General features: G+C 39.8%; 5 protein-coding genes and 1 long non-coding RNA gene across 6 annotated transcripts in view; 2 read left to right on the top strand and 4 right to left on the bottom strand.

Moving 5' to 3' along the window:
- The window catches only part of LOC6039306, a 423,209-nt gene that overhangs the window by 270,478 nt on the left and 126,046 nt on the right, over positions 1–26,685 (top strand). The gene's annotated exons all lie outside the window — the stretch shown is intronic.
- LOC6039295 (general odorant-binding protein 83a) lies at positions 1,817–2,516 on the top strand. The gene is made up of 2 exons (XM_001848878.2): positions 1,817–2,347; positions 2,443–2,516. Exons 1-2 carry the CDS (start codon positions 1,892–1,894, stop codon positions 2,458–2,460), a joined length of 474 nt encoding a protein of 157 aa, XP_001848930.2. The 5' UTR covers positions 1,817–1,891; the 3' UTR covers positions 2,461–2,516.
- LOC6039299 (general odorant-binding protein 83a) lies at positions 10,487–14,238 on the bottom strand. The gene is made up of 3 exons (XM_001848879.2): positions 14,078–14,238; positions 10,662–10,955; positions 10,487–10,601 (listed from the first exon to the last, which is right to left on the bottom strand). The coding sequence occupies exons 1-3, from the start codon at positions 14,216–14,218 to the stop codon at positions 10,584–10,586; spliced, it is 453 nt and encodes a 150-aa protein (XP_001848931.2). The 5' UTR covers positions 14,219–14,238; the 3' UTR covers positions 10,487–10,583.
- Positions 14,362–25,241, bottom strand: LOC6039301 (general odorant-binding protein 83a). Its single transcript, XM_038248132.1, has 2 exons — positions 24,767–25,241; positions 14,362–14,470 (listed from the first exon to the last, which is right to left on the bottom strand). Exons 1-2 carry the CDS (start codon positions 25,187–25,189, stop codon positions 14,453–14,455), a joined length of 441 nt encoding a protein of 146 aa, XP_038104060.1. The 5' UTR covers positions 25,190–25,241; the 3' UTR covers positions 14,362–14,452.
- Positions 17,994–18,864, bottom strand: LOC6039300 (insulin-like growth factor 2 mRNA-binding protein 2). Its single transcript, XM_038248133.1, has 3 exons — positions 18,313–18,864; positions 18,093–18,238; positions 17,994–18,016 (listed from the first exon to the last, which is right to left on the bottom strand). Coding segments are annotated over exons 1-3 (222 nt in total). The 5' UTR covers positions 18,388–18,864; the 3' UTR covers positions 17,994–18,015.
- LOC119765050 lies at positions 20,963–21,994 on the bottom strand. The gene is made up of 2 exons (XR_005276471.1): positions 21,356–21,994; positions 20,963–21,300 (listed from the first exon to the last, which is right to left on the bottom strand). It is a non-coding gene; the product is annotated as an uncharacterized LOC119765050 (long non-coding RNA).

Below are 26,685 nucleotides of genomic sequence, written 5' to 3'. Positions count from 1 at the left end.
TGGCTAAGCCGACCTCGTCGTGTTCAAGAGACTGACCTGGGAGCTAAACGACGGACAAGTGCTGACCAGAGACCACCACCACCAGACTAAGTCGATGTGGCCAGACTCTGCTGGTTTTGCTAACACGTACGGTAAAACCCTCCCGTTTAACACCCAGCACAGCGTAGGCCAAATGGCAAAGCCCGGAAAGCCATCGATAGCACACTGCTCTGGCACTCGTGATGACCAGAGCTAATATTTATGCCTTCGGTTGGGAGTCAGTTGCAGCTGATGACTCAGGAAAGCAAAATTTTATGAGATCCTCCCACGGTTTTTAGGGGGAAAATGAGAGAAAAAAAAATGGTGCACCATAAATTAGCCATTTATATCACTAGCGATAGATGCCACGACCGTAGAAATTTGTTGGCTTTGATCCAGGAAAAAAAAACTCAGTGGGTGCAGAATCGGAAAGACGAGATCAAAATTCACACCATCGTTTCGAAGGAAAAGTAGCGCATTACAAAATGATAACCCTTCAAATATTAAACCAAAATTATGATTTTTTGATTTGGAATGAAACATCAAATTAAGCAAAAACATTGATTCTTCAAACAACTTGTTTTGTTGGAAGAAAAACTCCCCCCTCCCCCTATTTTCAAGTTACTTAGCACAAAAGATTATATTTCTTTGGAAATTATTCATAAAATTTGTCTAAACTATTACCAAAGAATTGCTAAATAAATATTTTAGAGTGCTAGCACCGTTTTGGGGGCCTTTGGATCGATAGAATTGGTTTTTGGTTGAAATTCCGCACCAACTTGGAATTACGTCGTTGGAAAATTCACTGGCATCCGAACCAGTCCATGATAACAATTCTACCGTGATTCAATGACATTTAGTTGAATTAAAGGTTTGGGAAATTGTGTTTAGATAAGTAAACGGTTAACTTTATATTCAATTCAAATTATTTCTAGAATGGTCAAAGACGACTTTTTGGGGTAGAGACGCTGATTTATTTTGTAAATATTTCGAAAGGAGTACAAACTTATACTGGTTAACCAGTTTAATGAAATTTGAAGAACTTTTAAGTTACTCAAACACAAAAAGTGCCATTAATCTGAAATCAGTGCCACGTGTGATTAGAAGAAATCATAATTTAAATATGCTGCTGCCATACGATGTTGACACCCTTGTCGCACGAGGGTGGCACAGGAAAAGAAAATAGCAAACGACATTTGCTGCCGCGTAAAAAGTGCCTATTTATGTTTCAAACTTTGGTAAATAACTTTTCTATATCTTTGAAGAGGGGTGCGAGTCGGGGATTTTGCTCAAAACGAGGGGAAAATTCATCAGAACGGTGCTTATCAAAGCTTGTTCACTTTATCATAACTAATCTAAATGCAATTTAACTTTTCAGACCAATTTATATTGCGTAATGTAAATAGCAGCAGCACCAACTTCAGCGCAAGTCAGAACGAGTGGTGTGCAAATATTTACGAACCATTGATCATCGCGCCGTTCAAGGAATTTATCCGACGATGGAACGAAACAAAAGTTAATGTTGCTGCTTGCCGTCACCCGACGGGGCCACCAGCATGATGTTGATGATGAAGCTGATAATCGCTGAGAGCGGAGTGCGCTCAGTCGGAAAAATCAAATTACACGTTTGTTGTTGACTCGTGTCACCTTTCAGCTTATAATCGATCACGGCCCGATGCTTGCAGGGTGCGGTTCGTTCACATGAAAGGCAGTTATTAACATGTCCATCACCGTTCACCATTCAGTACAAATTTCCCCTGAGCTACGCAATTGGCAGCTTATCGGAAATGGCCGCATAAAACCGATTCGCAAGGTTGACTGAACGCTCAAAAAGAGGTTCGTTGGGCTGTGTTGAGGAGCTAATTTCACGAAAATGAGGTCCTACGGTGAAACAATTTCGTCAGTTTTGGCGATGATGACGGTGGCCACCTGGTTATCTTCTTCTGTGCTGATTAGGGCTGCCCCACAGCAGAGGGCGCCCGATTTTCCACCAGCCTCGCTAATTGAACTGACCGTGGCCAGCCGCAAGGTATGCGTTGACGAGACCGGTGTCACCGAGGACTCCATTGCCCGCTTCAACAACGAGCCGGAAGTTTTCGACGATGACGAACGGCTCAAGTGCTACATGGATTGCATGTTTCGCCAGTTCAACGTCACCAAGCCGGACACGGGCGATGTGGACATGATTGAGCTCTATCATGCCATTCCGAAGGAGTACAATAGCGTCACGCTGAAGGTGTACAACAAGTGCCGGGACGTTGTCGAGGGGTCGACCCTCTGCGAGCGAGCCTTTTCTCACCACAAATGCTGGAAGCAGAACGATCCGGTCGTAAGTAACTCCGCAATTTTGCCTGTGGTGCTACAGCAAACAGAGGGGGACAAAGTGGAACAATTTGTCTGAAATTTGTTTTTTTTTTCTTGCAGCACTATTACCTGTTTTGAGCTGACTGCTGGTGGCAAATATGTTACAGAGTGATGAATATAACATCATATTTACTCACATCTTTTAATTGAGTAATTCTCTACCAACTCACACGAATTCGGGAAAAGTTGCCCTGACTCTTCGATTTGCGTGAAACCTTGAGCTAAAGGTTGTCCCTGATCACGAATCCGAGATCTATTTGTTTATATCTCGTGATGGAGGGGTGGTACGACCCCTTTCATTTTTGAACAGGCGAATAAAGAGGTGTTTTTCAATCATTTATAGCCTGAAATGGTGAAGAGATAAAAATATAGTGTCAAAGGGACTTTTATGTAAAAGTAGCGCCCGATTTGATGACGTACTCAAAATCCCGAAAAAAACAACATATTTTTCATAAAAAACGCTAAAAAAGTTTTAAAAACTCTGCCATTTTCCGTTACTTAACTGTATAAAACTTTGGATTTTAAAGGAAATTCAATGTACTTTTCGAATCTACATTAGTCCAGAAGATTGAGAACAACATTTTTCATTTATAAATTTTGTTTTTTTCTGAATGTTCTACAAGGTTGTAGAGCAAACATTTACATTTATTTTATATATACGTATACATAAGGGGTTTGCTCATAACCATTATGAGTTATGGCGATTTAACGAGAAAAAGTTTGTTAGTCCGAGCCAGTTGTGTTGGATCGAGCCACGTAGCCCAGTGGTAACGCTTCCGCCTCGTATGCGGTAGATCGGGGTTCAAATCCCGGCTCGGACCAACACAACTGGTGATCTTTTCCCTTCTGAAGAAAAGGTAGTGTATCGTCACAAACTGGACCTTATCAAGACACCTTAGGAAGACAACCTATGGAATGTTAACATTAACCTTAACATGGTAACATTAAGTTGCATAATCAACTGTCACTGAATTTACATCTCATCAACATTTCAGGCTGCAAATTATAAAAAATATGTCTTTTTTGCATGTTCAAAAATGAAAGGGTAGTACCCTCCGTCACGAGATATAAAAACGGAACTCGGATTCGTGATCAGGTACAAAAGTTAGGACCCCTTAGGACCAAGTTTCACGAAAATCGAAGAGAGGTCGGGGCAACTGCAGTGTGAGTTGGCGGAGAAGGACCTAATTACATTATTTATGTCCATGACTGGCATCTTTTTGATTTTATTAAAGCTTTTCCGACACATCGAAATAAACCGATTAGTCTACAACCTTACAAACTTGATTTATGACAAAACAGCCCAGATTTGAAAACCATATTCCCGGCTTGTTCACTTTCAATAAATAAAAGTTCGAACTAATTTTGTCGTGTTTTTTATTTTTTACATCAAATTCGAGTTCAGCACGTTCGCAATATTTCATTACCACCATACTGGCCGTCATGTTAGATTACCAATTCGCAGAGCACTCCAGATCATTTTTTGGGTCATATTTGAGCCCAACAACCCACCAACCCAACCCAACCAACCCCACCGGAATTTTTTTTTAAATTCAATTTTCCGATGATTTCATCATCCGAAGTGATTATTTATAGGACTTTAGATAATAATTGAGCATGAATTAGTTTTAAAAAAATTCTAAGCAAAATTAAATTCATTATCCTTTTGAATTAGATAACGTAATTTGACAAAACATTTGTAAAAATTGCAATATTTATGTTTTGTCCATGCGTAACAAAAGCAGTTTGAGTGAACAAATCGTTAATATATGGCACGTTCAGCGCCGTACCTAGGGGTTGGCGCAGTTGGCGCCCGCCAAGGGCGCCAGCCCTTGGGGGGCGCCGAAATCGATGATTGTACAAAATTTGCATGTCAGTTATAACATTCCATTAGGTATTTGAAACAGAAAGGGTGCCAAATAATGTGTTTTTGAAAATTCATACTAAATGCTAAATTTATTTTTTCATCAAAGTGACAGAAAGTTGAAGGAGTTCTAGAAGAGCTTCTCAAAATAAAAACAGTATAAATGTTTGGACCGTTGCATAATGAAGTTTGAGTCATACCTTCCAGACTAAAAAATTGTCCAACTATTTGTTATTTTCACGTTAATTTTGCTGTGGGCTACAATCAGCTAAATTGTGAAAAAATATTGTCAAATTTGGACATTCTCGAGTTTTAAAAAAATATTTTCAGCACGATTTCCCATTTTAAGCAACTTTGTGCATTTTAAAATAGGAAAACTGCAGTAAACTTTCGCCAATAAACCAATATTATCAGAGCACACAAGCTATTCCGATCATCACTTTTTTGGTTTTAGCTTAACCGGTGTTGTTAACTTTTTAAATTTAAATAAAAAATATATTTTTTTGCAATTCCGTCGTTAAACTAATTACTTTTCCTGTCATTATTGAACGACGAAACGGCCTACTTTTCTCTACCAAAAATAACAGAGTGGAAAATTAATACCATTCAATACCAGTGCTGAAAAGTGCTACTTTTTAGCACTAGTATCGAAAAGTAACATTTTTCAACATTATTTTTATTTGAACGGTGAATTTACTTTATACATGGATGTTTGATAAAAAAAATCCATTCAAATGTACAACTCGTGCTGAAAAAATCATCTTTTTGCAACTTGTTGCATAAACTACTATTATATTAATATTTTTGGTTGAAAACAGGGTTGTTTTTTATAACTGTCTTTATTTATTTAGGCTCTACCAAAGTTTTAAGGAGCCGGATATTATTTTTACATAATTACTTAAAGCTAGGGTTAGTAAAGGGGGAAAGTCGAATACTCGCGGCTGTTTCGAGATAAATAATACATTATGTTTAAGGACGGACTTTTGTTTCTGTGAGGGTTAAGGTTCTAGTTTTCATCAGATGTTACTATTGCTAGGTTGCAGGGTGGCGATGCTTGCGAGATTGATGCTGTTTAATTGACTTTAGGAAGCGGTACAAGCAGAGAAGATGTTGCACATCTTGACTTGCCAAAATGTCACGAACAGGGAAGTCTGATTGTTTTCCTTGGGCCCTAATGAAAACAGGTTTGATTTATACAAAAAATAATTTACTAGAATATAAAATGTAATTTAACGAATAAAAAATAAATAAAAAAAAACGATGAAAAACATAATGCAAAACATAAATAATTAAAAGAATTAAATTATGAAAAATATTCTCAAGCATCGTATGGGCAAATCACTAAAAATGAATAAAAAATTCCTTAGCTTAATTTTTTTTACCAACTATAATGCTCATAATATTATCATTAAAATAAGTTTCATCATCCATCCAAAGCCAAATCAACTAATTTTTTTACAAATCTGGGAAAGTTCTTTGTATATACAATTAAATTAATACTGGATTAGATCAAATTAAGCAGGCTTGAAAAATATCAAATTTGTTAAAAAGTTATAGCAAAATTTATAATGATTGAGAATTCTGAGCATTTATCTGAAAAATACAATAAAAAAAACAAAACACTGATATAATAATCGATTTTATGAAATCTGAGAAAATATACCGCCAACTTAATTCCTACAATAATTTTCTCAACCTATCTCATATTATTTGAAAAATAAAACATAAAATAACTGTGTTTCTGAATTTGTGCAATTTTAAAATCAAAACTAATTGAAGCAATCATTGAAAATAAACATCAATTTATCAAAATGCTTATAAATTTGAGAGGGGCGCCACATTGATGCTTCGCCAAGGGCGCCGTGAACCCAAGGTACGGCTCTGGGCACGTTTTTGAAGTTTTTTTTTTATCAATATAGTCAGTAATAATTTCAAATAAAATTTGTCGCTGGAAAATTTAAATCAATCAAATGACTTTAATAAAATGTAAATTAATTTGATTTTTTTCCTGACATTATTGGCTGTTACCGTAGGTCACCACAGAATTAAAAGCGAGCACTTTTTATGCGTTAAAATTAAATTCTTTCCCAGCGTCACAACTTTCTCAGAAAAAAATACCCTCCAAATAATTCAAAACATTTTTAAGCCATTCTTGTGGCAAAAAACACCGCTTCTATGATGTAAAATTTATTGCAAAACTTTGTGGCCATCCGATCCACGGGGACCTCACCCGGTTGCAGAGTTTAACTTTTTTTCGGGTCTAAGCGTCAGTGTGTGTGTGTGTGTGTGCATGATTTGGAACATTCCATTCCCTTATCGAGCATGGTAGAAAAACTAAATGAACAGGAAGGACACAGCAGTTCGTTTTTTTGTGCTCGTTCAGAGTGCACTTTTAAATGAAACTTTAAAATAGTTAGGAAGTAGCATTTTTTATGCTCTTTTTAGAAGCATAGTTTTTTTTATTCATATTGTGTGCTGGTCAGATCAACTTTAACAAGTATTTGATTAATTGCTGAATGTTACGGACAAATAAAATGTTTTGGTCTTTATAAAGCTGTAACGAAAATGTAAACATTTCCTTGATTTCCGAACAATGTACTGTACTTTGACAACTTTCCCGAAAGTTTATGAAAAAAGAAGAAAAGCAAATCCTTGCAGGTGCCTTCAAATTACAAGGCCAAAAGTGTCGTTTGGCAGTTTCGAAAACTTCACTTTTTGCTACATTGTTAAAATTACCAGCTGAGCCGTTCAAACTTGTTCTCTCGCCCACTGCTGGCTGGGGAAATTGTTGAAAATTTATTAGATGTGTGTGTGTGCTGTGTGTAAGCCCTCCAACAGTAATAGCGAAACTGGAAGAAAAGTGAAGTTGAAAACTTTGTGACTTTGAACCAAACCACCACAAACGACGCAAATATGATGCTATGCTTGCACGAGTAAACCGGCCACATTGATTGCATTGTAACAGAACAGTGTTTTCAGTTATTTGATGTTTTTAAGGTTATTGTAATTTTTGGATGAATTTGTAACAGTGATGAATATGATATTCAGTGGAAAACAAAAAATTCACGATGAATTTTAAATATCATAGTGCCATTAAAATGCCTGTACTGTTACTAGTCAAAGTAGGGTATTTTTTAAGCCACTCATTTAGAACGTTATTTTCATTAAAAAAAAAGTAAAAAGCAACGTTATTTACATTAAAAAAACGTGATGAAGATTACTTTCACCAAATTATAAAAAATAAATAGAATAACAGTCTTAATAATATTCATTTTATATGTACTCGATAGAGTTTTCCAAAGATAAATAGATTTTTGAGATCTTGTAACTTAATTTATTGTTTTCAAAGCTTAAAAATAAGAATTTATTAAAACTTTGGACAGTCAGTTGTTGTTAATTTTGATGTAACTAACTAATTACCATGTAGAATTGCTTATTTATATTTAAAGAAATGAATAAATAACAATTAATTAAAATTAAAAAAAACTGTTCAATGCAAAAAAAAACAATTAAGGAAGTTAATTCTTTTAAACAGTATACAGCAATACAACAATTTTCTTTTTGAGCAAAATAATTTCTACAATCCTTGTTAAAACCATATCTCCACAAAACCTCTTGTACTCGGAACATACGTTGTGTACCTACATGTAGCCGGTACTGCTCCGGTCTTCCCGGGCCCACGTCGTAGTAATGAAGGTTGAAATTGATGTTTTCAAGTACACCTTCATCTAGAGGGGCCGCAATACCTACCTTTTTCCTTACACTCTCGACAATGCAGCCGCTCGTACAGCTCCCCCTGACCTTCCCCAACACGTGGTAGTGTATGTGTGTGTGTGTGAGTGGAAAACCCCGCAACCCACTTTATGATGCACTCTAAACTTTTCCTTTTCTCGGCACGTAGTTGGTGCTTCAGCTCATCGACCATATGTTTACGCTGGCGTTTTTCGTCGAGTATTAAAGCGAAGGAAATTGTTTCGTTTCGTTCGTATTATTCTGCTAAATGTGCTTTGTCGTGTTCCAGCAGAAATGTTTTGCAACATTGCAACGACGTACAAGAGATCCCTTCGGAGTGCGGCAGTTTCAGGTAGAAACTATTTGCTGGTAGTGCTGCCGGTGGAACAAAAAAATATAAAAAGACTAGAAAATGTAGGAAAATACCGGACGACGCGATTTTTTTTTGTTTTATAAAGTTTCCTCTGGATAACGGGAAGCAACTGTAATAACGGATGAAATCCCTTGAGTAAACACTCACAGACACACAAAGCAAAGAACAAACGAGGTAACAACATAATTTTTCTCGAACAAGCAAGCAAGTAACCGGTATAAAAGTTTCCACCCAACAATCGAGTGGCAAGTCAAACAAAACATGGCATTTCCCATCCCGGAATGGCAGTTTCCCATGTTCTGGTACCTTTGTGACCAATCGTTAATGTTTAGTTGATGAAGTTTCGGCGTTTAGAAAACCTGGTCACCTTCGCCAATGCCCACAGCAACAAGGATGGATTGGCAACTGTTCCGCATCGAGCCCTTCAAAAATAGTGCACTGTATTTGGGAATTCACACACGGAGAAAAAAGAGTTCCCAATATCGTGAACAAGTGTTCATGAAAATGGGAACCACGAACAAAGTGTTCAAATCCCATGGTACGATTTTCAAAAACGTACCGTGAGCTCTGAACACTCTGTTCGTGGTTCCCATTTTCATGAACGCTTGTTCACGATATTGGGAACTCTTTTTTCTCCGTGCAGCTCGTCCAGAGCACTCGCGGATCAACGACCTTTCTTCAAAACATGGATCGAAGAAGAACACGGTTTGTTGCGCTGAGTAAAACTTTATTCGCGACGATCGGGCGGTACAAATACGGGGGGAACCGAGTCAGTTAGGTATTGGCTAAATATTTAAACTATATTGCAAAGATAAGCAAACTGAACCCGTCGGGCTCTCCCGTACGGTCTCTCTCACACACTGTATCTTCACTCATTCTCTCTTTCACGATTCATCCTAAAACTAATCTAAAATATAGGGTAAACGGCGCAACGTAAAACTTAACTCCACTTCTAAACAGCAACAAATGGCTTTATGGCTTCATCCATTTAGTAAGTCACAGAAAATAGGAATCAGCCAAATTTCAGGATGCCAATTATATCTACCCTTCACTGCCCAAATATTTTTTTCTAATTTCTTTTTTTACCGTTTTCAGGAGGTAATTTTTGTCAACTTTTGTTCTACGAAAAACTTCACTTCTCTTGTTTTATGTTTTTCTTCTTTTATTTTTTTTGTATTTAAACTTGCATTTATCTTGTTTAGTTTATGTTTGTTTTCGATAGTATTCGGCATATTCTACCATCTCCTACCATCACATTTTGCCTGTCTAACTGTTTCATGTTTTACAGACTCATTTTTGTTGCTTGTTTTGCACATGTTCTGCTGTAGAATGGCACTATTATTATTTCAATTTTCAAAAAGCGAAGAGACAAAGTCTGGGACTCTACAAAATTACTGCATATTTTAAGTAAAATATAGGAAATTTAAAAAAAAAACACAGCCAAAGTTGACCCCTAAAAACATTAAAAAAAACAAATTGGCAAAGTCACATAAAACAATTAAAACTATCAACCCTGATATTTCTTAAAATTCTCAGAGTTCAACAGATGGATTCTGGTACTTGTTAAATATCTTAGAAAATCTAAACAAGAGAATCTTTAATGGCTGTTGGATTCAGTTTGAATAACTGTTTATAAAATTGCACCTTTGAATCAATTTGGCTCAAATAACTGTGTGAAAACTATGCGCAATTAGGACAATATGCGTGTGAAACTATCTCAAAACTAAGAAAAAAATAAAAGTAAGTAAAGTAAATCTTTCCCAGTTCCTGAGGGGAACACCCTTGAAGAGTATCGGGGCCGGCATTTACAAAGCGGATTCAGTGGCAGTTTCATTTTCAACTTAATGTTAACATGTTAAGGTTAATGTTAACATTCCATAGGTCGCCTCCCTAAGGTGTCGTGATAAGGTCCAGTTTGTGACGATACACTACCTTCCCTTTACTAAGCAATCGATTCCAGAAGGGAAAAGATCACCAGTTGTGTTGGTCCGAGCCGGGATTTGAACCTCGATCTACCGCTTACGAGGCGGAAGCGTTACCACTGGGCTACGTGGCTCGGTCTAAAAAAATAAAAGCTTTATATTAAAAGGGAAGTTGTAACATGGATTGCATTCTAATTCAATTTTACAACTTTCTTTTTTGAAATCGTCAATTTATTCTTAATCAAATTTCATGTTTTATCACTTTAGTTGCATTTGAATGGAATAAATATCTAATAATTGTTAGCTCAGCTCAAATGAGAAAGTAATGCTGTAATTTAAAAAAAAATCAACTTTTTTTTATCACCGTAACAGATTCAATCATACTCACAGCTGGACTGCTTTTCTTCCAGCAGTTATGGTACCACAAAGCACGGGCGCAGTTATCATCTCCTTTAACTTTGAGGCACTTTAATCCCATTTTCAATGCTTGCTGCTCAAAATCAACCGGTACAATTTCCAACGCTTTAGTCAGGTGCAGCTCGTTCCTTGAGTTGATCCAAAAATTCTTTTCCCGAAAAATGCAATACAAATAGCATCCTAGCTCCGGTGTTCCATCGAAGTCCTCGTCGTCACGAAATCGAACTATGGTCTCCTCCGACACATAGGTTTCGTTGTGACATACAGTTAAACCTCGTATAAGAGCGCCTCGCATATGCAACTTTGCATATACGAGTCATTCCACCTGATTCGGTTTTGTCGCAAGAGTTGCATATGCGAGGTACAGGGCTTATGGGATTTTGGCTATATGGGAGACATGGGCTATATTTTTATAAAAAATCAACTAAACTATACAAATTTATAGTGTTTTGGAATCGTTATGAAGTCAGCTATACAGCTACACCAAATTTACATGGTTTACGATGTTCTAGATCATCCGAAACTTCGTCAAGTTAAGGCCTATGTGTTCAACGCCGTACAAGTATGAGGTAGGCGATTTGACTGTGGTTTTTGATCACAGATCATATCCGGATAGCCTCAGGGAGGTTCAGGGACTAGTCTACCGGTATGTGGTGATGTTCTGGGTCTTCTGTAGAGTCCCGGGAGGTACGACCGATGGGTCTACCGCCGTAACACGGCAGAGGTCGGTGTTTTTTGACCTCAGATCATATCCAGATAGCCTCAGGGAGGTTCAGGGACTAGTCTACCGATATGTGGAAATGTTCTGGGTCTTCTGTGGAGTCCCGAGAGCTACGCCTGAAGGGTCTACCGCCGTAATAAGGCAGAGGTCGATGGTTTTTGGCCTTAGATTATATCCAGATAGACTCAGGGAGGTTCTGGGACTAGTCTACCGATATGTGGAGATGTTCTGGGTCTTCTATAGAGTCCCGGGAGTTACGACCGACGGGTCTACTGCCGTAACAAAGCAGAGGTCGATGATTTTTGACCTTAGATAATATCCAGATAGCCTCAGGGAGGTTCAGGGACTAGTCTACCGGTATGTGGTGATGTTCTGGGTCTTCTGTAGAGTCCCGGGAGGTACGACCGATGGGTCTACCGCCGTAATACGGCAGAGGTCGGTGTTTTTTGGCCTTAGATTATATCCAGATAGACTCAGGGAGGTTCAGGGACTAGTCTACCGATGTTTGGTAATATTCTGGGTCTTCTGTAGAGTCCGGAGTAACGGTCAATGGGTCTACAGCCGTAACTAGACTACCGATATGTGGTGATGTTCTGGGTGTTTTGTAAAATTTCGGGAGCGACGGCCGTTGGGTCTACCACCGTAACAAGATAGAGGTCGGAGGTTTTGACCTCAGATCATATCCGGAACGCCTCAGGAGGTTCTGGGGCTAGTCTACCGATGTGATAGGTCTTTTGTAAGATCCCGGGAGTTACGGCCGATGGGTCTACCGCCGTAACAAGATATAGGTATGTGGTTTTGATCTCAGATCGTATCCGAATAGCCTCAGGGCCGTTTCTTCCGGGACTCTACAGAAGACCCAAAAGATCATAACACATCGATAGACTAGTCCCTGAACCGTCCTGAGGCTATCCGGATATGATCTAAGATAGAAATCCAGTGACCTCTGCCTTATTTCGATGGTAGACCCATTGACCGTAACTCCTGGGACTCTACAGAAGACCCAGAACATCACCACACATCTGTAGACTAGTCCCTTAATCTCCTGAGGCTATCTGGATATGATCTTAGGTCAAAATCCACCGACCTCTGCCATGCTACGGCGGTAGACCCATTGACCGTAATTCCCGGGACTCTACAGAAGACCCAGAACATCACCACATATCGGTAGACTAATCCATGAACCTTCCTGAGGCTATCCGGATATGATCTGAGGTCAAAATCCACCGACTTCTGCCTTGTTACGGCGGTAGACCCATTGACCGTAGCTCCCAGGACTTTACAGAAGACCCAGCACATTACCAGAAGTCGGTAGACTAGTCCCTGAACCACCCTGAGATTATCTGGATATGATCTGAAGTCAAAAACCTCCGACCTCTGCCTTGTTACGGCGGTAGATCCATTGACCGTAGCTCTAGGGACTTTACAGAAGACCCAGCACATTACCACATATCGGTAGACTAGTACCTGAACCTCCCTGAGGCTATCCGGATATGAACTGAGGTCGAAAACCTCCGACCTCTATCTTGTTGCGGTGGTAGAGCCATCGGCCGTTACTCCTGGGACTCTATAGAAGACCCAAAAAATGACCAAACATCGGTAGACTAGTCCCTGAACCACCCTGAGGCTATCCGAATATGATCTGAGGTCAAAAACTTCTGACCTGTATCTTGTTACGGTGGTAGACCCATCGGCCGTTACTCCCGGGACTCTACAGGAGACCCAGAACATCACCACATATCGGTAGACTAGTTCTTGAACCTCCCTGAGTCTATCTGGATATAATCTAAGGTCAAAAACCATCGACCTCTGCCTTGTTACGGCGGTAGACACTTCAGGCGTAGCTCCCGGGACTCCACAGAAGACCCAGAACATTTCCAAATTTCGGTAGACTAGTCCCTGAACCTCCCTGAGGCTATCTGGATATAATCTGAGGTCAAAAACATCTGACCTCTATCTTCTTACGGTGGTAGACCCATCGGCCGTAACTCCCGGGACTCTACAGGAGACCCAGAACATCACCCTATATCGGTAGACTAGTCCCTGAACCTCCCTGAGGCTATCCGGATATGATCTGAGGTAAAAAACCACCGACCTCTGCCGTGTTACGGCAGTAGACCCTTCAGAGTACCTCCCGGGACTCTACAGAAGACCCAGAACATCACCACATACCGGTAGACTAGTCCCTGAACCTCCCTGAGGCTATCCGGATATGATCTGAGGTCTAAAACTACCGACCTCTGCCGTGTTACGGCGGTAGACCCATCGGACGTACCTTCAGGGACTCTACAGAAGACCCAGAACATCACCACATATCGGTAGACTAGTCCCTGAACCTCCCTGAGGCTATCCGGATATGACCTGTGGTCAAAAACCACAGTCAAATCGCCTACCTAATACTTGTACTGCGTTGAACACATAGGCCTTAACTTGACGAAGTTTTGGATGACCTAGAACATCGTAAACCATGTAAATTTGGTGTAGCTGTTAAGCTGACTTCATAACGATTCCAAAACACTATAAATTTGTATAGTTTAGTTGATTTTTTATAAAAATATAGCCCATGTCTCCCATATAGCCAAAATCCCATAAGCCCTGTACCTCGCATATGCGTGCTTCGCATAAGAAACCCCCATATGAGGTGCATATGCGAGGTTTAACTGTACTGCTGACTCGTTTTTGAATAAATCCATCAAGAAATCAGGTGGATAATTAGCCGCTCGAAGCTCCGTCAGATTTCGCCCACATTCAGCACTTCTAATGAGCTGGACAAGGCCAATAGCTAGCACAAGCAACTTGTACGACATCTCTAAGCGCTTTGATCACACTAACATCCAAAAGCAATCTGATCAGAGTTTGTTTTGTTGTACCTTACCGGAAGATGATTCAAGCTCCTATAATTAGTCAACATTGTCAAAGTGGCAATTGAGAATGAAATGAAACGCCAGTCTAGCGAATAGGTTTGCTGTTTATTGGTTTCTAGGTAAAACACACACTGCGTAATTGGTGCGAGAGAGACGATTTCCTGTAAATGATGGTCATCACGCAAGATAGTAGTGCTGAAATAAAAGGTAAAAAGTTAACAGTTAGATAATGCATTTCTAAAGATACAGTGTGCTCTAAACTGAGTCAACACCGATTGGTCTCAAATTGAAGCTTAATTATTTGCCGAGCTCCCGTGGTCTAGTGGTACGGGTTTCGCTTCGTAAGCGGAAGGTCGCTGGCTTGAAATCCATCTGGCGAGGCAAAAGGGGTAGGTGGCGGTCGAGAGGGCATTCCGGCTGCTGTTGGAATTGATTTGTCAAGTCTCAAGCCTCCCAAAAACCCACTCTCCAATCTCTCGGACGATCCGTTGGCGACTGAGTCTGAGTGGTGAAGAACAATGCACACAGGACTCGGTCACATGCTTTCAGGCAAAATACGAGCTGAAGATTGGGCTTATATGATCGGTAACGACTCATCAACATTTTCTTCATGATAGTTGACTAACTTTTTAAACTTTGAATCCATCGTTCATATTTTTGAAAATATTTACCTTCAAGCTTTAAGAATCGATTTTCTCGAAAAGTACTAAATGATCACTGTCACAAGACAGCATACAACAGACGAATTTTAGTTTTTCTTGATAAGAGAACGCATCCATAAACCTGCTTCTCAAAAGTCTTTTTTTTTGTAGAGTACAAATCACAGTAAAAAAAATGGTAAAATTTTATCTAAAAAGAGGTACATCTTTCATGTCAGAAAAAGCTTTAATTTTTCCTCTAATAATGTGCAAATTTGCATCTGGCAGACGCTAGGAAAAAATATCTGTAATACTAAAAAAATATCAATCCGGCCATAGCTATATCTAGCTTACTAAGTACGCGCCTCAACCCGCACGGCCAACTCGCCGATCAAAGCCAATGTACCTCTATGTGCTCCGTACATTGTATCGAGAAATTAAAAGTGCAACATGGACAATGCTGTTAATCGTTGAAATCAACGGCGTTTATATCATCGATGTCGATGATCGTTGATTTAAACGTAATCGTAATCGCAGCCATCGTTGATTTAATCGTCAACGTCAACGGACTCGTTGATTTAAACGGCGTTGATCAACGCGTTGATTATCGATAATCAACGAGTTGATCAACGGCGTTCGTTTATAGTTTTCTAGAGTTTTATGAGGAAAGAACAATTTTTCATAAATGTTTTGATTGTGAAACATTCTCAAATTGATGTGGCATGGTTGTTCGGGGTTCCGGGTGTACCATGAGGACCGAAGTGACCGGATTTTAAACGTAATTTAAGTTCTAGCTAATTGCTGGTCACTTCCATCTCCACTTTGGTTCCCAAGTCCAACCAGGATTTTCTTATGTAAATGACACAGAGAACGGACAATTGGGAACCGAGATATGGTCGGATTTTCACCGGAATTATTGTTCCGGCGGGTTCAGTAAGAGTCTCGCATGGCTAAATATCGACACAATTTGTTTTTCTATGATACAATACTGAATTGACCACATGACCCATGTTCCAGAACCTAGATTAAGATTGGCCAAGATGTCAAACTTTGTGACAGACCGGAGTAGCTTACTGTTGGTGATCAATGAGTTTCGATCGAATCCCAAGAGATAAATCTTTCGCGTGGTGTCGAAAAGCAATCGTCATAAAAATTTTGTTTACTCATTGATCAATAACAATAGGCTACTCCGGTCTGTCACGAAGTTTGACATCTTGGCCAATCTTAATCTGGGTTGTGGAACATGGGTCATGTGGTCAATTCAGTATTGTATCATATGGTACGTTCGTTTGAACAGCCAGTGCGGCACTAAGTGCCGCACTCGTCGGTGCCAGTTTTGGTTCAAACGAACATTCTTTTTCAGTGTGAGTATTTTTGGGTTCGGAAGGTGAATGACAGATTCTATTGTGGCTCGATTAGATTCCGTGTTTTTTCGGTGAAATTTAAGTATTTCTGTGGCAAAAGTGGTATCAATCGGTTCGTCTTAATGTGAACTGAAGAGGGATTGTGAAGTTTCCCAGAAAAAGCGAGATCTTTGTGATTTTTTGTCATTTTAAAGTTAGCCATATTTTGAATTTTGACGTTTGCACGAAATCAACGCGAGAGAAAATCCCCACGCAGAGAGCTACTGCTTCCTACAGTGTGCGTGTAGTAGTGTGGCTGTTTAGGTTCGGCGTTGTTGTGTGAGCCGGCACAGGCGGCCACGGCCAGGCGCTCGTTACATGTGTGAAGGATTTGTTCTACGGTTGAGGGAATTTTTGTTTGGAAGGTGTGCCAAGGAGGAAAGGAGTGTAACCCAACCTTAACCTAAGGTGACAGTTTTCGCGAGTGGTCAAAGACATTCAAATGTGTGTGATGAATGAAAGTGTTCATGGCCAACTAGGTTGGATTATGTTAAATTGATCATTTTTGAAGAAGATTGTTATAATACGGGTTCGGTTTGCCAATTTCACGCACAGAAATACGCAAAGTAATGGCATGTGTGAGAAGCTGGGGCCTTCGCGCGAGAGTTAAGTCGGTGTCGAGAAGCGAGAAAGTGAGAAGGCTACAAGCGACCCAAGCGGAGATGGTGTTGCGTGGCGTCGAGCAAAGGGGGTAGTGAAATTGATCGTGTGTGTTGGGAAGTCAACGCACAACATCGAGCATCGAGCTACTGATGTATGTATGTGATGTCGCTCATGTATGTATGTATGTGAGCGGGAGCGAGGGAGAATGTAGGAGCGTCAACATCGGCTGGGCTGGTTGAGAGTGAGAGAGGATCACAAATAATAATGGTAACGGTCGAAAATCGTTACCATTCGGATCAGGTAAGCGCACTGTGCATACAACTGTATATGCACTCAAAATAGTGTTCACCACAATGTAGCATGAACATATATGTGATTTTTTTCCATATGGATGTTCATGCCAAATCTACGTGAACTTCAGGAGATGACGTTTGGTCCATTTTCTAACAAACCAATACAGTCATAAACCACATCACATGATTTTCATGTCATAGCTGCAGCCAGTTCACGCCGCCTTTACCTTCTCGGAATGTGATCATCGCGTTATTCTTTAGTGTTTTTTCAGTACAGGGGGTTGGGGGTGGGGTTTATTTCTCCTTTAGTGATAAATATAAGTTTTCAAAAGTTTTGTGTGCCTTTTATGGCACATAAAACCTTCTAGAAAATACTCGACGAAGAGTGTATGAGGGATAATCAACTCGATTTTGCTTGCTTTATTCATTTGCTTTGCTTTATTAACATTAATAATTCACTAAAATATTACAATTTCACAATATTCACACACTATTGCATAAATCACTATATCCACCTGGTACATCTGAAACACCTGGTCCATCTGACATGGAGTTCCCTTCTCGGTGACGTCTGGGACGGTGAGATCCCACCATCATCCCTCGGGGGCACGATCCCTGTGCCCCGGCCAATACTGATCTATCTGCTTTTGGGAGCAGTTGGGCCACTACGAGTGCCATTCAGCCATCCTATGCCGGCAGATTAACAGCACTTGTCAAAATTCTATGGAACAGGTTCCCTCCGTTGATGAATGGACAAAGAAGAAAATGCATCGAATTCTTGTTTGCAATCATCCCATACGTGTTCTGTAAATGAAAAAATATAGAAAAAAAACATAGGTAAAATAATATAAATCACATCTGGGAAAAGCTGAAAACTTACCAATTTGAATGCAATCCATTATTTTTTTCGACGTGTGACGTGTGGACGTGCATCGCGGCCGTGTGCTCGGGTTGTTTGATTATGCTTACGGTGACCCGCTGCAGCTCGCGCACGTTCTGGCCACCCTTGCCGATGATGCGTCCGACCTGTTGGATAATTGAAGGTTCTGTCAACTCCGTCGAGGGCCGGGCAGCCGGGCCATGTCATGGCTTACACTCACCTGCGCACTCGGCACCAAGATCTCCACGGTGAATCTCACGTCGTCGGTGCCGGACACGAAGCCGTCTTCCCGCATTAGATTCTGGGCCTTCCACTAGGCTTCCGGCGTGCCGACGATTGTAACTTTGCGCTCGGTTTGCTGCTCCAGCGGTTTGTCCGCATCGAGTGAGACGATCTTGACGGAAGCACCGGAAAATCTTATGATGGTTAGAGTCCACGCGTGAAGTTCAACTCTCAACTTCTTTATAAAAACACACCCGTCGCAAGTCACGAAGCAAGGCCAACTGAGCAGGCTTGTGATCGGCAAGTCTCGAAAAATTTTCAGACGGGAAATTCATGTAACCTCTCAATCATCTCAACTAACACTAACAAACTTTTCACCACATTGTTGCATGAAAAGGTGTGCGGAATTTTTCCGTATCAGTTTTCATGCGGGTGTTCCATGAATTTCATGCAAACCAATAAACAGCTGACTGCAAACCACGCCTTCAAATTTTCAGGCTGGAATTTCATGCAACATTTAGTTGTGTGAGGGTAACCTGCATGAAAATCAAGTCGGTTTGACGGGAATGCACTGTGATAGTTGCATGACTCCTGTAAAACGTTGTTTTGGACCAAAAATTGACTGCCACCTGAATTTTCATGCTACTATGTGGTGAACACTATTTTGAGTGTGCCAGCATTGCTCTTCATATTTTAAGGTGAGTGTGTTTATTGTTATTTTTTTATTTTTTGATTTTAAAGTTTTGCTTGAAAATTAGAAAATCAAATGAAAACAGCATAATCCTTGCGTAAAATTTGAATTCAAAATTTTAAATAATGTAATATCAATAACTTATCATATTACTAAAAACTGAAGCTATTCAATACCAATCTTTGTTCTATCATCAACAGAGAGCGAGTTGTGGCGCTTTAACCACGGCAAATAGTGTCCAGGGCATTTGTGGAAATACATTGTCCCATCCCCGAGGGTCCCGGAGCACCAAAACTTCTTAGCATGGTGCTCCCAACGATTAATTGCTCTTAAAAACAGGAACGTGAGCGGGGGATCCCCACGTTTCTTCCTCCCCTGTAGATTCAGAACTGTATTGCTGTTTGAACATTCGTGCTCAAACTCAATCCACTTCAACGAATCATCTTTGCGGTAAACTTTACGCAGTTGGCCTGGCCGCTTTAACGTTTTGTGATGCTTCAAGGCAATTTATTGCATTGGGGCACTGCAAATGTTAATAATGACAAGAGGATGCTAGGCGTTAATCAACCTAAGGCATTTTCCAGGATGCCCTCGAAAGACTGGCTGCGCTAGGGTTAGATTAGATTAGAGATTAGATTAGAAACGAACATTCTTTTTCAGTGTGCATGGAACTCGCATGAAACTGAAAAAATATCGAGTGTGGCACTAGAGTTTCAGTTCCAAGATGGCGGCGAAACTCGTGTGGAACTAGCGCGAGTTTCTTCAAACAAACACTTTGACAGCTCTGAGTGCGGCACTCAGTGCGGAACTAGCCCTCAAACGAACGTACCAATAGAAAAACAAATTGTGTCGATATTTAGCCATGCGAGACTCTTACTGAACCCGGCGGAACAATAATTCCGGTGAAAATCCGACCATATCTCGGTTCCCAATTTTCCGTTCTCGGTATCATTTACATAAGAAAATCCTGGTTGGACTTGGGAACCAAAGTGGAGATGGAAGTGACCAGCAATTAGCTAGGACTTAAATTACGTTTAAAATCCGGTCACTTCGGTCCTCTTGGTACACCCGGAACCCCGAACAACCATGCCACATCAATTTGAGAATGTTTCACAATCAAAACATTTATAAAAAATTGTTCTTTCCTCATAAAACTCTAGAAAACTATAAACGAACGCCGTTGATTAACTCGTTGATTATCGATAATCAACGCGTTGATCAACGCCGTTTAAATCAACGAGTCCGTTGACGTTGACGATTAAATCAACGATGGCTGCGATTACGATTACGTTTAAATCAACGATCATCGACATCGATGACGTTGATTCAACGATTAACAGCATTGAACATGGAGTTAAACTTTCTGTCATGCTGCTGTGAAGTTTACCATGACAGCTGCAAATGTTTCACTCCATGTTACCGGCTCACATCTCTCTTTTTAATATCTCGATACTGTATTTACTGCATATATTCCTGTTGATAAACTCCTCCCATTTTCGAATATGTTGCGTAAATATTCTCAAGAATTGTGGTTTGGTTGAGCGTTTTAGCAGAATGCATTACTGTGAATACAAAGAGACGAGTTGTTCCTTTTAATTCCGCTATTTATAGCGTAATTAAAAGGAACAACAGTTACACGGAGAAAAAAGCGTTCCGGAATTCGTGAACAATGTACCACGAAATCGGGAACAGCATGATATTCTACGGTACGAAAACGTACCATGAACACTTTCCATGAACTAAACGCAAATCATGCACACTTGTTCACGCTGCTAAACTTTTCGAATCCCCTGAACTTTTCGATATCGATGAGCTTTAAGCTTACAAGCAATTTCACAGCGCCATCTGCATATCGTTCGATACTGAAAGCTTTCAACCTGCCATCTAGCGGTGGGTTACGCAAGCTTTGCGCTTCCAGTATGTTCTATCTAAAAGAAAACTTTTTTCAAAACAAAAAAACAAGAAAACTAAGTTTTTCTTTATTCACAACATTACTAACGTTAACAATGCACATTCCTATGATAAACTTCAAATGATATTCACTTTTTTTTTCTCTGCGCTTGTTCGGCTGAAATCTGCTATCCGCCGAAGATTCTCCCAACAGTGGATGCCTGCTTCCGGATTCAGGTTGCTAGCCAGCTTGGTCGTTAAGTTTGGAAACAGACCAGTTCCACTCTTGCCCGGTCACCGCCGCATCCTCGATGGGAAAACACACTTCGAAATGCCAATGCCAACGCCCAATTCCGGAATTCGGCTGACCACAATCTGGAACGCCGGGAGTTCTTGCGTTTTGTCCTGCAAAAAAAGCTGAAATTAGCATACACAATACTCAAATAAACAAATAACTTACCATTTACACGCAATCCTTGACCGTTGGATAATACCCAAGGCCGACAATGGCCAATGTTCCAAAAAATATGGTCCATTTTAGCTGGAAACCCGGAAACGTTGACACTGAATCTACTTTCAACATGTTTTGTTGCTAGGCGCTGTCGACTAAGCTTTTTCGGGGACGTGCAGTGATAACGAGACGCGAAAACAGAACACCGTGCAGATATTCCGTGACGATAAAAAAATATATTAAATCAAAAGTTTATTATTTAATTAAATTTTATTTAATTTATGCACATCTTTATAAAAAAGTTATAATATTTTTAAAATACAAATAATTCCAATGTATTGTTATTGTGGGCGTCAATCATTAGAGTTCGAGCGCGTTGATACATATCTCGATTCGTTCATTAGGTTCTATAAACAAATGTAAACATTGAGTGAGGTTAAAATATGTACCAGCCAGCTAAACACTAATGTGTAGTGTGCTAGTGTAGGAGAGATTGGGCTCAGATTAAGTTATCTACGTCCGCATGTATTGCAAGTACGTACACTAAAAAATAGGTTAAATTGGGTACAAAACCCTATGTCAATTTTAATGTACATCGGTGAAAAACACGAAGAAAACCCATTTCTGATCACTTTTTTTTCATTTTAAAGCAATGACAAAACAACATTTTTTCGATGGATCAACTATGGTCCCCTTGGAACGAGCTGTCAAGTAGGAACTTTTCTGTCAAAAAGGACCGCGAGGTTATTTTTTCAAAATTGATTTAAAAATCCATTTTAAACTCTTTATGGTCGTACAAAGGGTCATTGTACTCAGAAAAATAAGCTTTATCGCTGTAAACAATAATATCAGCAATCTAAGCCAATTTAGGAACCTCGATTATTGTTTGCAACAGGGCACTGTGATGAGACGTCCGTAATTTTTGGGTATGGACAATTGGGTCCTAAAATGAAGTTTAAATTTGTGATCTTATTGCTCATAACGACAAAGCTTATTTTCTGAGTACTATGACCCTTTGAACGACCACAAATGATTTAAAATGGATTTTTAATTGAATTTTTAAAAATTAACTTCATGGTCCTTCTTGGAAGGAAAAGGTCATACTTGACAGCTCGTTCCAAGGGGACCATAGTTTATCAATCGAAAAAATGTTGTCTTGCCTTTTTTTTGCATTAAATTAAAAAAAGTGATTAGAACTGGTTTTTAATCGTGTTTTTTACCGTTGTAAATAAAAATTGACATAGGGCTTTAGTACCCAATTGTCCACAGGGGGAGTGTCTACGTGGTTTATGGATGGCCCCATACTAACCTAACTAGTATGGTTTGGTATTTATTTCGCCCATCGGGTGCAACACGGTAACGTGACATTTTCGAAAAAAAAATGGATTAACACCACAGATAAGCCTTTAAAACAAAGTTGTTTGTCAAAATATTTCTGATCACTTTTTCATTCAAGTGCAACAAACAATGACAAGACAACATTTTACAATAGATTAACTATGGTTCCATTCAAACAAGCTGTCAAGTAGGATGCTTTATGGCAAGAAGATCCATGAAGTTAATTTTTGAAAATTGAATCAAAAATCCATTATAAATTCTTTATAGTCGTACCTCTAACCTACATATTTTGATTTTGTGTGAAATACCGATGTACGTCTTTAACCGATCTGTGTTCCCAACATTATAAATTTCCTAAAAGAATAAAAAGTTTGTATTTGCTTTAAAATTCATCGAGAAGCATTATACAATGTATTCTGAATAGTTTACAACGCTTTTATGACATTTTTCAATGAAAATTGTTTTTTTTTGTAAATTATTTTTTGATCCAAAAACTTCAATAAAAAATTGCAGGATCAATGAACTTTTTAAATGCACTGGTATCCTGCTAACTTTATCAACTTTATTTTTGAAACTTATAAATGTTTAAGTACAGCGCATGTATTTGTAATGCAATCATAAGAAACTATTAATGAAATTATTGAAAACCATGCAAATATTATGAAGACACCGACAAATTTATAAACTAAACTTAAATAAAAACACATTTCTCTTCAAAATCTACCAAATCCAAAATTATATTTTGTGCCTGCGAACTTTTCTTGACATTTTTTTATAAATGGATCAACTATAGGCAATTTGGAAAGAGCTGTAAAAAATGAAAATAAAATTATTAATATTAAAAGAATAAACAAATCAGATAGTTTGGTTTTGGCTTTTAAGTGAATTGATCTTCAGAAACATGTTTGAACACGTCAAAATTCGCTTCACTCCACACATGAACAAAAAACTGCGTTGAACTTGTGTTAGTGCATGAGATGTTAGAAAGCAATCTCGGGCAAAACACTTTACAGGTAGGTGGCGTCACAAAACCAAGCTTTCGTTAGCAACTGACATGAAACAGGAAAGCTTTTTTAGACATAAGATTCAGTTCGCGATTTTATGAACAATCTGCACGATATCGTGTTTTTTTCTTCATGATATCATGAACAAGTTCACGATTTCATGAACGGCGAAAGTACGCGATTACATGCACATTTGTTCACGATTTTCAGAACGGTTTTTTCTCCGTGTACTCGTCTCTTTGTATTCACGGCATTCTCAAGAAATCCGATTATATTTAGGGCCCATACGTCAAATTGGAATTGGTAAAAGTTTCTTTATGTAGTTCAATGTAGCAGAATGCATTACTGTGAATACAAAGAGACGAGTTGTTCCTTTTAATTCCGCTATATATAGCGTAATTAAAAGGAACAACAGTTACTCGTCTCTTTGTATTCACGGCATTCTCAAGAAATCCGATTATATTTAGGGCCCATACGTCAAATTGGAATTGGTAAAAGTTTCTTTATGTAGTTCAAACGTGTCTAAAATTTTGAAGATCTGGCAACCTTGCCTCAAGTTATGAACATTTAAGTGTCATGTATGTTCTTTTCTGCCGGGACCCGTGGTTTAGGGTTAAGTGTGGTTGCCTCTCACCCAGTCGGCCAGGGTTCGATCCCGGTGGAAATTTTGAGACGAGATTTGTCTGATCACGCCTTCCGTCGGACGGGGAAGTAAATGTTGGCCCCTGTCTAACCTAGAGGGTTAGGTCGTTAGCTCAGTACAGGTCTAAGAGTCGTATCCCTGGGTCCAGTCTCGGTGGAGTCGCTGGTAGGCAGTTGGACCAACAATCCAAAGGTCGGCAGTTCGAATCCCGAGGTGGATGGAAGCTAAGGTGTAAAAAGAGGTTTGCAATTGCCTCAACAATCAAGCCTTCAGACACTTAGTTTCAAGTAGGAATCTCGCAATCGAGAACATCAAGGCAATGCTGTAGAGCGAATAATTTGATTTGTTTTTTTTTTATTTGTATGTTCTTTTCTCCGACCTAACGTTCAATTCTTGAAGAGTGGATTAAGCATTTTTTTATTGCAACGCACTCACCACTGGATCGGCCAATTTCCAGCATTTGTTGAACCAAAACGCTCGTTCGCACGGAGTTTTCCCTTTCGGCTTCAGGCATCTGCTTCCCATCTTCAGCGCAATATCTTCGAACTCCTTCGGTATCAGCTCCAACACCTTGCCCAGGTGCAGATCCCCGTTGCCATCCGAAACGCCGGCCTTCACAAACAGACAGCCCATATAGCACTTGAGCTTTTCATCGTCGTCAAAAATTTCCACATCACTGAACCGTTTAATGGCAGCCTCACTAACGCCGGTCTCGGCCACGCACTCCCGGTGGGGCTGCTGCATAAATTCAAGTGCATACGCCGGTGGATAGTCGGCGTCTCTTCTCGGTGGCGGTAAGTCTCCAGCCAGCGTGAACATCAAGTCCAAAATTAGCAACCCCATACTGAGTATGATCATTGCTCGGTTTTGAAAAAGTTTTCCAGCTCAGAAAGCACTCAAACAGCGAGGTGCTTCCCAAGCTTTTTATAACAGTATAACTAAACTAACCAGAGACGGAAATGAACAATTTGTTCAACCGGGGTGAAAACATTGTTGATGTGCCTCGTTCTGTGCTGTCGATCAACGATGCGATAACATTAATTATGAACATCCGGAGGTGTCTTTTTGTTGGCGGCATCGTACCACCTTTAAAGCGAACTAGTGCGGAAGGAACTTGTCCGTCAACTCGTCTATCCTGAATGCTACGAGCTTCGACCGTCGTTAAATCAAAACTGTTGAACACAGTTTTACGGCCCTAGGTCAAACTTGTTCACCAGCCAGCTTTTATTGCCGGCACTCTTTTCTGCTTGAACTTGACTGTCACGAAAATTAACCCCTTCGTACCGGGTCTGGTTTTGCACTTTATTATGTTATTCTTCACCGGTTCTTCTTGCTGCTCGGTCCACTTCTAGTTAAACTGCTTCAACCAACTCAAAGTTCTCAGCCAAAAAAAAAAAATAACGCAAATACCACCACGAGCGACCTACCAACTCGAGCGGTACCCGTAACAAAATTTTATGAAGAAAGTTTTCTGGTGTTTTGAACCATGCTGCCATCATTACCACGTTTTAAGGATCTGCGCTGGCCAGAAGGGGAAAATCATGAAAAACGAAGGAAAAACCAAGACCATTGCGGTTGCACTACCCCCCACCCGAAGCCCCTCAGGAAGACGCCTACAATTTTCCCCTTTGCCAAAGGGGTGGAGGCAACTCTGTCCGACACTCCGAGAGAGCAACAGCTCCTCCGTTGACGACAGCAATTACGACAGCACGGTGTTTGTCAGGATGCCTAGCAAAGAATGTGAAAGAAGCTCTCAGCCAAACCAAGGCCGGATTCCAAACGGGAAGTTGAGAGATGCTACCTCGTAAGAAACATGCTTTATCTTTTTCAGCTACGCACGCTTCACGTAAGCTATAAATGTTTCCACGAAAAGTGAAGCTGATGTGGGTGTGATCTTTTTGGAGGTTTTAACCTGAATCGTAATTTTACTTTGTTATAAAATATAAGACTATTTTTTTGTATTGATTTTTTTAACCGCGATTAACGATTAACGATTGATTAACTTGTAAAATCAAATGTGATAACTTGGGAAAGGAAAAAAGTGTTGAAAAGGTGCTTTAAACATGCCTGAAAAAAATCAATATAGAAACAACTGCAAACAAAATCATACAAGAACGTACTTTTTCTGTGTACCTAACATTTTTGTTTGCAGATTTGCTTGTAATAAAGTAGCAGGATATTCATGGAAAACTGACACAAACACACCGCGAACAAATTCACTCTAAGGCTCGAAGTTTGTTTTCACCAGCCGTGGATGATTCTCAATTTACTTTGAGATGTGAAAAGTGTTGCTTTGACTAACACGTACCAGTACACCCCACTTACCAGCCAAAACACATCATCATCTCGAATGA

Source organism: Culex quinquefasciatus, chromosome 1, assembly GCF_015732765.1.
Source record: "Culex quinquefasciatus strain JHB chromosome 1, VPISU_Cqui_1.0_pri_paternal, whole genome shotgun sequence".
Taxonomy (NCBI): Eukaryota; Metazoa; Arthropoda; class Insecta; order Diptera; family Culicidae; genus Culex; species Culex quinquefasciatus.
The sequence above is the reverse complement of the archived record's forward strand: the minus strand, read 5'-3'. Positions and strand labels throughout refer to the sequence as shown.

Coding starts and splice junctions, on each gene's coding strand:
- LOC6039295 (XM_001848878.2), top strand. CDS start 1,892: ATGAGGTCCTACGGTGAAACAATTTCGTCAGTTTTGGCGATGATGACG.
- LOC6039300 (XM_038248133.1), bottom strand. CDS start 18,387: ATGCGGGAAGACGGCTTCGTGTCCGGCACCGACGACGTGAGATTCACC. Junction 18,239..18,312: donor TCTTGGTGCCGAGTGCGCAG/GTGAGTGTAAGC, acceptor ATTATCCAACAG/GTCGGACGCATCATCGGCAA.
- LOC6039301 (XM_038248132.1), bottom strand. CDS start 25,189: ATGATCATACTCAGTATGGGGTTGCTAATTTTGGACTTGATGTTCACG.
- LOC6039299 (XM_001848879.2), bottom strand. CDS start 14,218: ATGTCGTACAAGTTGCTTGTGCTAGCTATTGGCCTTGTCCAGCTCATT. Junction 10,956..14,077: donor TATTCAAAAACGAGTCAGCA/GTACAGTTAAAC, acceptor CGAGGTTTAACT/GTATGTCACAACGAAACCTA.